General features: G+C 39.5%; 1 protein-coding gene across 1 annotated transcript in view; it reads right to left on the bottom strand.

Annotated features, from left to right (window-relative positions):
• Positions 1-2341: 2341 nt before the first annotated feature.
• The window catches only part of LOC117955971 (RAC-beta serine/threonine-protein kinase-like), a 21173-nt gene continuing 12322 nt past the window's right edge, over positions 2342-11192 (bottom strand). Inside the window, exons 6-10 of the mRNA XM_034890779.1 lie at positions 9234-9365; positions 4892-4957; positions 3518-3586; positions 3228-3369; positions 2342-2541 (exon numbers count right to left, since the gene is read on the bottom strand). Coding sequence (XP_034746670.1) covers positions 2342-2541; positions 3228-3369; positions 3518-3586; positions 4892-4957; positions 9234-9365 — 609 coding nt within the window. The remainder of the gene's footprint in view (positions 2542-3227; positions 3370-3517; positions 3587-4891; positions 4958-9233; positions 9366-11192) is intronic.

Genomic DNA, 11192 nt, shown 5'->3' with positions numbered 1-11192 from the left:
TGAATGCATTACTGTATGAACTGAAAAATGTCTCAAAGGTTTGCAATACTTTGAATCACTGTACTAATACTTACTTGTATAACCATTATTTCTGAGAATTGCTTCACATCTGTGTTGCATGGAGTCGACCAAATTCTGGCACCTGTGAACAGGTATTCTAACCCAAGACGATTGAAATACATTCCACAATTACTCTGCATTACTGGGTTTTGCCACATAATCTGCATTTTTAATGTCACCCCCACAAGGGCTCTAGGGGCTAGAGGTCCAGACTTTGCTCGCTTACTGGTGTGTTTTGGGTCATGGTGTTGCTGAAAGACCCCATTCAAAGGCATTTCCTCTTCAGCATAACGCAACGTAACCGCTTCAAGTATTTTTATGTATTGAAACTGATCCATGAGCCCTGGTATGCGATAAATAGGCCCAACACCACAGTATGAGAAACATCCCGATAACATGATTTTTCGCACCACCATGCTTTACTGTCTTCACAGTGTACTGCGGCTTGAATTCAGTGCATGGGGGTCATCGGACAAACTGTCTGTGGCCCCTAGACCCAAAAAGAACAACTTTGCTCTCATCGGTCCACAAAATTTAGTATCAGTACTTTATGTCTTCTTTGATTTTCCTGGAGCTGATCATTGGCTGAGCCTTTGCCATTTTGGTTATTCTTAGATACATTTAAATGGTAGTTACATTTTGTCCCGCGTCGTTCAGGCTTTGGATGCCATTTCAAGGCATTTAAAATAATTTTGGCTGAGCATCCTACAATTTTCTGCACTTCTTTAAATCTTTCCCCCTCTCCAATCAACTTTTTAATCAAAGTCTGCTGTTCCTCAGGAGAAAAGAAAAGCACATTTAGTATTTCAGTGTTAAAATGCTCCTTAAATATGGGCCATAATTGACACCTGTTTCTTTACAGAATCAATCACCTCACTAATTGAACACAACTCTGCTATTATTTTGAACATGCCCCTTTCAATTAAAGATTCCATTGCATAAAATGAGCAGCATGCACTTCATGACTGTTGGGTCTGTTGGTTTTCTATGACTCTACAACATTTATATTAAATTACTTGCCATGAAGAAATATCACTGCTACCATGAATGTGATTTATGAGGTTAGTGATGTGGGACTGCTATTATTTTGAACACAACTGTATGTTTAATTAAGTTTTAAAATTATCTTGAAATTGGCCAATAGGGGGTTTCACATATTGATGCATCATTATCACAGAGGAATTTGGGAAAACAGCATCAAAGTTTTACAAACCATGTTTTGTCTATAAAAAAAGCCAGACACAATCAGATGGATGGGGAGCTTGTAGTTGGAAGTCTGGTTGATGTTTGATTCAACTACCAACACCTCCTGCCTGGTCAAGAAGACTCACCAACGCCTTTTCTTCCTGAGGACACTGAGGAAGAATCAGCTTTCCTCGACTATCCTGGTGAACTTCTATCGCTGTGCAATAGAAAGCATCCTGACCAACTGTGCAAAAGTGTGGTATGGGAGCAAGGCACTGCACCTGGTGAAAACCGCCCAGCGCATCACTGAGACTCTACTACCCGCCATTGAGCACATCCAGAGGAAATGCTGTCTGCATCGAGCTCGCAGCATCCTTAAGGACTCCTCTCACCCAGGCCACAGACTGTTTTCTCTCCTGCCCTCTAGCAGGCGTTTCAGGACGAGCAGACTAAAGAACAGTTTTTTCTCCAGAGCTGTCCTTTTATTGAACTCTAATCCTCATTGAACCCACTCCCCTCATATACTGATAGACTCTCCTCTCCCTCCTTACACCTGCCACCATTTTGTTGTCTGCAATACTATGATGTTGACCTGCACTGCTGACTCTTATTATAGTAGAAACTGTTTATATCTGCATCTTGCACTACTTACCTTGACTGGTATATCAATTTGCACTGCTGACTGTTTATTTACAGTACCAATTGTTTACATATACATCTGCAATACCGTACTTTAACTGTAATATTTGGGTTCTCACATACAGCTCCTCCGGTTGATGTCTAGAACATTTCAGGGTTACAGTGTAAGAGGGGGGTAAGAGTCTGTAGCTGGCTCTGTGAGACTGCATAAAGGCACAGAAGTGCTTAAAAATTGAGCTCTTTGGCATCAACTCATCTCGCCGTGTTTGAACAAGGAGTAATGCTGCACAAGACCCCAAGAACACCATCCCCCCCATCAAACATGGAGGTGGAACATTATGCTTTGGGGGTTTTCTTGTCACAACTTCACCGCATCAAAGGGACAATGGACGGGACAAATGTAATGTCAAATCTTAGGGGAGAACCTCCATCCCTCAGCAAAGGCATTGGCAATGGGTCATGGAATGGTATTCCAGCATGACAATGAACAAAAACACATGGCCAGGGCACCAAAGAAGTTGCTCAAGAAGAGGCACATTAAGGTCCTGGAGTGGCCTAGCCAGTCCCCAGATCTTAATCCTCTAGGAATCTGAGGAGGCAGCTGAAGGTTTGGTTTACCAAACGTCAGCCTCAAAACCTTATAGATCTGGAGAAGATCTGCAAAGACAAGTGGGACAAAATCCCTCCTGAGATGTGTGCAAACCTGTTGGCCAACTACAAGAAACGTCTGACCTCTGTGATTGCCAACAAGGGTTTTGCCACCAAGTACTAATTCATGTTTTGCAGAGGGGTCAAATACATATATCACTCATTGAAATGCAAATCAATTTATTTAAATTTTAGACATGCGTGTTTCTAGACTTTTTTGTTATTTTGTGTCACTAATCAAAGAAATCTACCGTTAAAATTATAGACTGATCATTTCTTTGTCAGTGGGCAAATGCACAAAATCTGCAGGGGAACAAATACATTTTTCCCTCACTGTATGATGAAACAAAGAAGCATTATGCTTTATGTTGCTGCTCATTGGTATATCAGGGAAAGGAACAACTCTGGTCATTCATTGTTGGTTGGACATAATTTTCAGACTTAAAAATTAAAAATCAATGTTGCATTTCCCCTCAGCAGCACCAATTGACTATTTATTAGAAGCCAGGAGTAAAATGTCGGTAGTTTCTTTAAAAAGTTTTTAATTTGGTTGATGTATGCTTAAATTCTATTCTAACTAAAGACTTCTTTATGGAACTGATTAAAACATCATAGTAAAATCTAAAATGAGAATTCATCATCACATCTTTTTGGAAGTGATGATATACTGTAAACCTTGTATTGATATGTATTACAACTGATGGGATTATTTACCTTTAGATCACGATAAACAACGTCACGTGAGTGGAGGTACTCGAGCGCCGACACAATCTCAGCACCATAGAAGCGTGCCCGGTCTTCGGTGAACACTCGTTCCCGTGAAAGGTGGAAGAAGAGCTGTAAGAGGCGAGAGCAGATGGAGTCAAACATTTCTACACTTCTTCACCTTTTACAGAAGCTGTTTGAGTGTGCACAGCAAGCTGCTGACTTCAAGGGACATCAGTGTATCTCTATGTGACTGTGACGTGTACACATGAGGTCTCACCTCGCCTCCATTGGCATATTCCATTACAAAACAAAGTCGATCGTGGGTTTGGAAGGCATACTTCAGTGTCTGCAGGAAAAATATAATCACAAATTACATATGGTAGATTTCTGCACTAATTACACTATCTCAGCACTCACTTGCAAACTAATGAGCACGTTCCAGATGCAAAAACTACATTTTTTTACGTCAAGGAAGATTTAAAATTTTAATTCAGACATACAAATTATTTAAGCTGAATACAGGCTGCTTACATCATAGAATAGTAAGAAAATCATAGGGTAGCTCCCTTAATGTCAATAATTTACATCTTCAGTTGAGTAGCTTCTGACTTTGACGTCATGCTGTCTGTGAAATCATAGGCTTTGTTGTAGATGCATCATTATCACAGAGAAATTCGGGAACGCAGCAGCAAAGTTTTAAAAACCATGTTTTGTCCCAAAAACACTACAACTGACAGTCAGATGGCTTGTCCTCGGAAGCTTGTAGTGTGAAGTCTGTTTGATGTCCAATTTAAGTTATTTGCTTATTTGGGTTGTCACATACAATCTAGATCATTTCAGGGTTACAGTATATGTGTGAAAAGGGGTTAACAGTCTACAGACAGTTTCACTTTAGGTGAGTGCTTTGACCTAAAGTAGCAACCGTCAACAGGTGGCCTGGTTTGTAAAGTAAGGCATTACTTCTTTTTTTTTTAAATAACTGGTAATGTGTAATCCATTACTCTTTTTTAAGTAACTAACCCAACAATGCTCCTCAGTGAAATCTCTTGTAATCTGCAATCTCTTTCTAGTTAAGGAGAAGTTTTTAGAAGTCTGTTTGCACAAACACATGTAAAAATATAGCATTATTTTAGTAAAAAAGTGAAGATATCAAACAGAATAGGCATATTAGGTTATTATATTTTATGTTCTTTATTTAAGACTTGAGTCTGGACTTGAGTTGAAGTCTGGCACCAGGAATGTCTGCTTCTGCAGGCAAAATTCTGCCCTTGGAAAAATGTATTGATGACTTTTAGTTTAGCATGGTAATATTTGCCAATTGGCACTAAACCATCGCTAAGGTTGATGGGATGGGGTTTGCGGGTATATTTCGTAATTGCAGAATTGGACAAACTGACATAACATTTTGACTTCATCAAAAGTCAGAGGTTATTACAAGTCATTCTAGGGGTAACACAAAGGTCTAAACCAAATATCATGGCAATCCATTAAAAAAGTTGAGATATTTCAGTTCGGATTTAAATGGTGGACTATGAGGACCATGAAAAGAAAAATCTCAAGTGAGTCTCTTTGTCATATGGTATTGCATTTACCAACTAACCTCCTGCAGATCTCTATAAAATGGGTTATTTGTGATCCCAATTGTTCTTACCGTGAGGAAGGGGTGTCTTGTGTTTTGTAACACTCTGCTCTCTGTAACTGTATGGGCCACCTCATCCTGACAACAAACAGATTATTGTCAGAAACACTGAAAACACGCCCAGTTTCATCTTAAACAAAGAATAAATTCTTTGTGCCCTGTTGGTATACAAACATCACATTAGCATTGACAAAATGTTAAAAAAGTATCTAAAATATTCAAGCATACACATTACACAGACATGATGCACAGGCCGTAATCAGGACAGTGCAAACTTTGGTAATGCAGGAGGACCTTAGTCACAATGGAGAATGCCCATGGTGAACAAGATGAAATGCCATGCAGGTTCAAGCATAATACATTCTGTGAGTAAGGTGAAACCCATGAAAATGTCTTTATATTCCTTCAACAGTCAGTTATAGGCCTAATATAGGCTATTCAAAAAGAAGAAATCAAAGATGGCCAAATATTTTTTTTTAAAGATTTTAATAATTGATTTATTTTAAGTAAAATTGTGCTTTGTTGGTATAATGTCACCTTGAACACTAAAAAATGTGTTAAATAAATATTGTTAAATTGTAGTTTTGAAATTACAATAGAATTTCTTTCTTTGAAAAGCAAGACATAGGTAAAAAGCACATTTTGACAAATTTATGCAATGATTGGCAAAATAAATAATTTGTGTGTGTGTGTGTGAGTGAATATACAACAGTCAAACTTAAGACAGAAGACTGTAGCATAAAAAGGATGTGAAAGCAGTTATAAATAGCCTATGTGATTATAACATTTCTTTGGGTTAAAATCAATAAATAATTGTGATAATCGTGATCTCAGTATTGATCAAAATAATCGTGATTATCATTTTGGCCATAATCGTGAATCCCAACAAAATACATACATTTTTTCAAAAAAGATGCTTTTGCCCTCATGACATTTACTTATGACAATAATCAACATAATGTCATATTTATTAATGTTACACCAACAGCAATGCTACACAAGCATTTGTGTTGTCTAAAACACTTCTCCTATATGCAAGAATAAACATAATACACTTTATAACTCATATAAAGCAGAAACTATTTACATTTCTTCAAAAAGGCCCAAATATATGCCAAATCTCAAAGCAGTGACGCCATTCTCCTCTGTAAAACGATAGTTATCTCTCTTGTCCACTATTTCCGTAAATTCCGCAGTACAGAGCGCACCTGATTAAAAGCCGCACTCTCCAATTTTAGAAAGAAAATCAATTTTGTACTTGTACAGGCAGCACTGGATTTTAAGCCGCAGTTGGCCCATGTTGTACAAGATGTGTGTATAATACAAGATATTTACACAGAAAGATATTACACGTGAGGATTTTTTACTTTTAATTTAATCCGTATGGTAACAAACAAATATTGCAAATGCTTTTTCGAACAGTGCCTACTTTTAAATATATGTACTGTACGTATTGGTAACACACAAATTACGTTGCGTATGCTTTTTTACTGAACAGTGCACAAACAACATTCCAATATCTCCTAACGACTGGTGAAAAATATATCCCGGTATACACAGCAGCCTACCAGGAAAAGTCATTAATCGCTTTCTTCATCTTCCTTCTGTGCACTAAAACAATCAAAGTTCTCTTCTTCAGTGTCCGAAGTGAACAGCCTCAGGATCTCGTCACTCACTTCAGTCTCTTTGTTTTTGCTCTCCCTTGAGCGCACATGGTCCTCTTCATCACGCAGTAGTCCAGCCCTTCAAAACTCATTGATGATGGGACACGGCTCCACGCATTTAGGATCTACTGGCAGGCTTGAGTTAAAGATGCTCTTTGCATGCGGCCTGTTTCGTCATCCAAGCCTCCCACTCAACGCGCAGTGCCACTTTAAATGTTCACACTGATGTCCAGTGGCTGCAAATACTTAGTGGTGCCCCCAGGAATCACAGCTGGAATTGAGTTTGTACTCTTGATGGCAGCTTTCACTGAATCTGTTATGTGGGCCCTCATGCTGTCCATAACAAGCAATGCTTTTTTTCTGCAAAAAAAAAAAACCTGGTCGCTTAGCATAACACTCTCTCAGCCAATCCTTCATTAGCCTCTCCGTCATTCAATCTTATTATTGACTTTCACCACGATTTCTCTTAGGAAGTTTTTTCTTTGGCAACGTCAGCCGCTTAAAAATCACCATTGGTGGAAGCTTTAGTCTGGATGCTGTACAGCTCAAATCACAAGTAAAATGCGTTCTCGCATGGCCACTTGTTTTCAGTGTGATGGACAATTCATTTCTTTTATTAAACAGTCTGAGTGAGAGGCAGGTCAAACGTCAAAGGTACTCCAATCCATATTTCTGATATCATCAGGCCCAATGGAATTCTCCACTATCTTTGTTTGAGTGAATGTGTTTTTACTTGTAGTCGGGAGGGAGCTGACACAAAGTCGTGCGTGCCCTGACGGACAGGCCTTTTTGTCTCATAAATCTAAAACACCACGATGGCCCACCTCTAAAATTTTCATTTAGGTGGCAATTGCTTTAGCCTTCAGTCTGATCTGCACGGTGGAATCACCGCGGCCGCCTGCTCTCTGTCTGTTAACCCAGTCTTCAAGAATGTTTTCAAGCTTGGGCCATCTGCTAGGATTACCTCTGAAAGCTTTTGTTGTCATTTTGCATTGACTCAGTTCTTCACGCTGGCGTCTCCACCGTCTCACCATCAATTCATTTATGCCAAGATTAAGTGCAACAACTCGATTTCCTTCTTCAACGGCCAGTTGCAATATGCTATTCTTCAAGCATTTTCCATGTTGATGAGGGTGAGTACAAATGACTGATTTACAATAATGTAATTGTGAAAGTGCGCTTGATTATTTGCATAATTTCATTGGACCTCTGTGAACTACCCCTCAATTTTATTGGTCTACTGTTACGAGTCCAAATGTTGTCGGCGGCATGAAAAAAAAAAACATGTATTAGCTGTGTTGTAGTACAGGCTGCAGTGTTCAAAGTGTGGGGAAAAAAGTAGTGTCTTATAGTCTGGAATTTACGGTACTATCTTTGATCACATTAGACTAGTTTGACATGGAGGATAGTTATCTTTCCCACTCTATACACTTTGCGCTCCCCCGGAGGCCCATTTAAGGCACAGCGTACCTTCACATCCGTAAACAAACTTGCAATGCATCATGGGAGATGCAGCTAGTGGCAAAAATGAGCAAAAACGTGATCAATTATGGACATCAAGAGGATAACTCTTGGATGTAACAATTTGGATTTGATGCTCAACAACCCAAAAAAGGCACACGTTCCAGACTGGATAGAAAATCAGCTGTAAAGGCGAGCTCTTTAGCCTTTAGCTGCAAAAATTGGTAACTTCCTGTCATTTATGGTGATTGAATGATTGAAATATGTATCAGAGGTGCTGTTGTTGCTCGTATACGATCCTTCATCTGCAGAAGGTTAACATTGCATTTAACATTTTAAAAACAAAACAACGTTTGTATAAACTTTGACCCAACTGGGCTCAAAGTTTAAATTATCACAAGGTCACGTTATTGCACTAGATGCACGCATCCTCACGTATTCTCACTCTTCATGGAGGAGAGCTAGCTGCCAGGACATCAGCAAAAGCGGTTCATGAAAAAAATGTAATAAAAGCAAAAGAAAACGTACCATTTTCACAACGAGTGAGAGGAACAGTAAAAATAATAGTGTATGTCAGCAAATTTCCAGTCTGACATAATATTGCCATACTACAAATCCGCCCATCGGTACTACGCTGCCCTCTAGTGTCCCTCCCCTTCTCCTACATTTTAAATGTAAATGTGCTGTATTTATATAGCACTTTTCCAGTCTTAACAACTGCTCAAAGCGCTTTTACAACTACAGGGAACATTCACCATTCACACACATTCATACACTGTGGCCGGGGCTGCCGTACAAGGTGCCATCTGCTCATCAACATTCACACACATTCACACTCCGATGCGCAGCACCGTGGGCAACTCGGGGTTCAGTGCCTTGCCCAAGGACACTTTGACAATGACTGCAGGGGCGGGGATCGAACCACCAACCTTCCAATTGGCAGGCAACCACTCTACCACTGAGCCACAGCCGCCCCTGGCATGTGAAAGGTGACTCATACAGCTTGAATAAGTTTTCACGCTGGGCAACATGTCACACACACGCGCACACGCACACGCACATGCACACCCACACGCACACCCACACCCACACCCGGGAACTAATGGAACTGCTGAGATTTTTTAAATTATAGATTGTGGTCTAGACCTACTCTATATAAATGTCATGTAAAGTGTCTTGAGATAACTCTTATTATGATTTTATACTATAAATACAATTGAATTACTTACCTTGGCTATGATGACCTCTTTGCGCAGTATTTTCATGGCATAATGTACTCCAGTCGACTTCTCTTTGACCAGAATCACCTTCCCAAATGTCCCCTTTCCAAGCAGCTTCAGGTACTCAAAGTCACTCATTGTCTGTAATGTCCAAGATGTGAGAAGGATAAACATTTTAACTAATATTGTTAAAGTTTTTTTGTTCATAAAAGTGACAAAACAATCTCCTCTAGCTCTTTAGTCCTTGACCCTTCCAGTTTCAAGTAAACTGACAAACAAATGTCAACACAGAAGTTTAAAAGTAGACAATGTGATTTAGAGCCTAATGATGAATCAGAAATACAACACAGCTATCAATATGATACGATTATTGAAGTTTAACATAAAACAAAAAACAAAAGTCTCAAAAGAAAATTTTAAGCCAGAAATGAGCGTTTCATATTAAAGTCATAAGTCACATGTACTTTAACGGCCTCGAGGAATACCTATTGTATACCTCCTGCAGTTGGTTTGTTGTTCTTTTACAACTGGTCAGATCCATAGTCAATAACATTGTGTAAAGTTGAGGATCATAATACAACAGGAGGCTGTATAGACAGCAACATTTCATTACAACTTCCAACCTTGATAGAGGCAGTGTATACCAGAGATACTCTTTCCGTTCTTACCTTACCCAATATATGCCAAATATGTATGCTAAAGTCTTTGTTTACATTGTGTAACTGTTTACCAGAGGGAATACAATTCACTTAAGTGTATTTTACTAAAAGGAATAAAAATAGCATAGCTTACAATAGGTACATTAGCTATTCCTGCTTTGACTTCCCGAACGTGGACGGACAGCACAGAACAGGGCTGGATCAAACCAATCAATGACTTATTGTTGACTGAATTTGTTGGCAACTATTTTACTACGTTGATTAGTTGTTGCAGCCCTACAAACCATTCCCTATTTACTGCTGTCACGGTGCCCTGCTGCAATGGTACTTTTTTTTAGATCCCCGAACGCTGCTAATTTTTATGAACATATAATAGGGGTGGAAAAGTATATGTATTCGTATTGAACCAAAACAGTACGGGCTTCTCGGTTCAGTACAAGAATTTACATGGTATAAAAACAAATAAAACTTAAAACTTGTAATGCGGAACTACTGTGAGTTACACGTTTCTTAGGGACACCTAATCTGTAGCCCCGTTTTACCTCTGAAGTTATGCAGCCTTTAGCCGAGGTCCGTCCCCTGTCCAGTGAGTGAGTAAGAGCTAGTAGCACACTAATATGAACGAGTAGCCTAGCATATGGCGAGTGGTGGCAACCCACAAGAATTGAAGGACCCGCAGGACTCTTTAAGATCCCAGTCAGATAGAGTAGTACAGGCAGGAAAGTGGTGGATAAGACAAGGACCGTGTGTCAACGTTGTTCAGCAATTGTCGAGTATGTGAGTGGATGCTAAAGCATAACCAACATCATCACCCTCCATATAGGAACGAGACACGAAAAACTGTCTCGTTCCTCACCACAGGGCTTAACCAGCCTTTAGATACAAATAGGGCCAACAAAAAATCACTGAAGGAATCGGAATGTACAGCTCATCTTGAATGTGCTCATATTCACTTGTGGCGGAATCTGCCATTAAGTATTTTCTGCATGTATCAAACCTCATTAAAACAAGCCATTCCATCCACACATGAGGCAAACTGTAGTTTCTTCCATATTCAACCTAACACGGACGTTGATGGAGCATCAGATAAAACGGAAGTCAATGCTCTGGGACCCAAGCACCTCCGTGACGCATTATCCAAAGATATAGTTACTCTGGGTGGCATTACCCTGGCCTCCAGCACCACTGTGAGGAATCTTGGAGTTATCTTTGATATTCACTTACGTAATACTGCAAAAATCAGGAATATCCTGTCTAAAAATGATGCAGAAAAACTAGTCCATGCATTTGTTACTTCTAGGCTGGATTA

The sequence above is a fragment of the Etheostoma cragini genome, chromosome 13 (assembly GCF_013103735.1).
Source record: "Etheostoma cragini isolate CJK2018 chromosome 13, CSU_Ecrag_1.0, whole genome shotgun sequence".
In the NCBI taxonomy this organism is placed as follows: Eukaryota; Metazoa; Chordata; class Actinopteri; order Perciformes; family Percidae; genus Etheostoma; species Etheostoma cragini.
The sequence above is the reverse complement of the archived record's forward strand: the minus strand, read 5'-3'. Positions and strand labels throughout refer to the sequence as shown.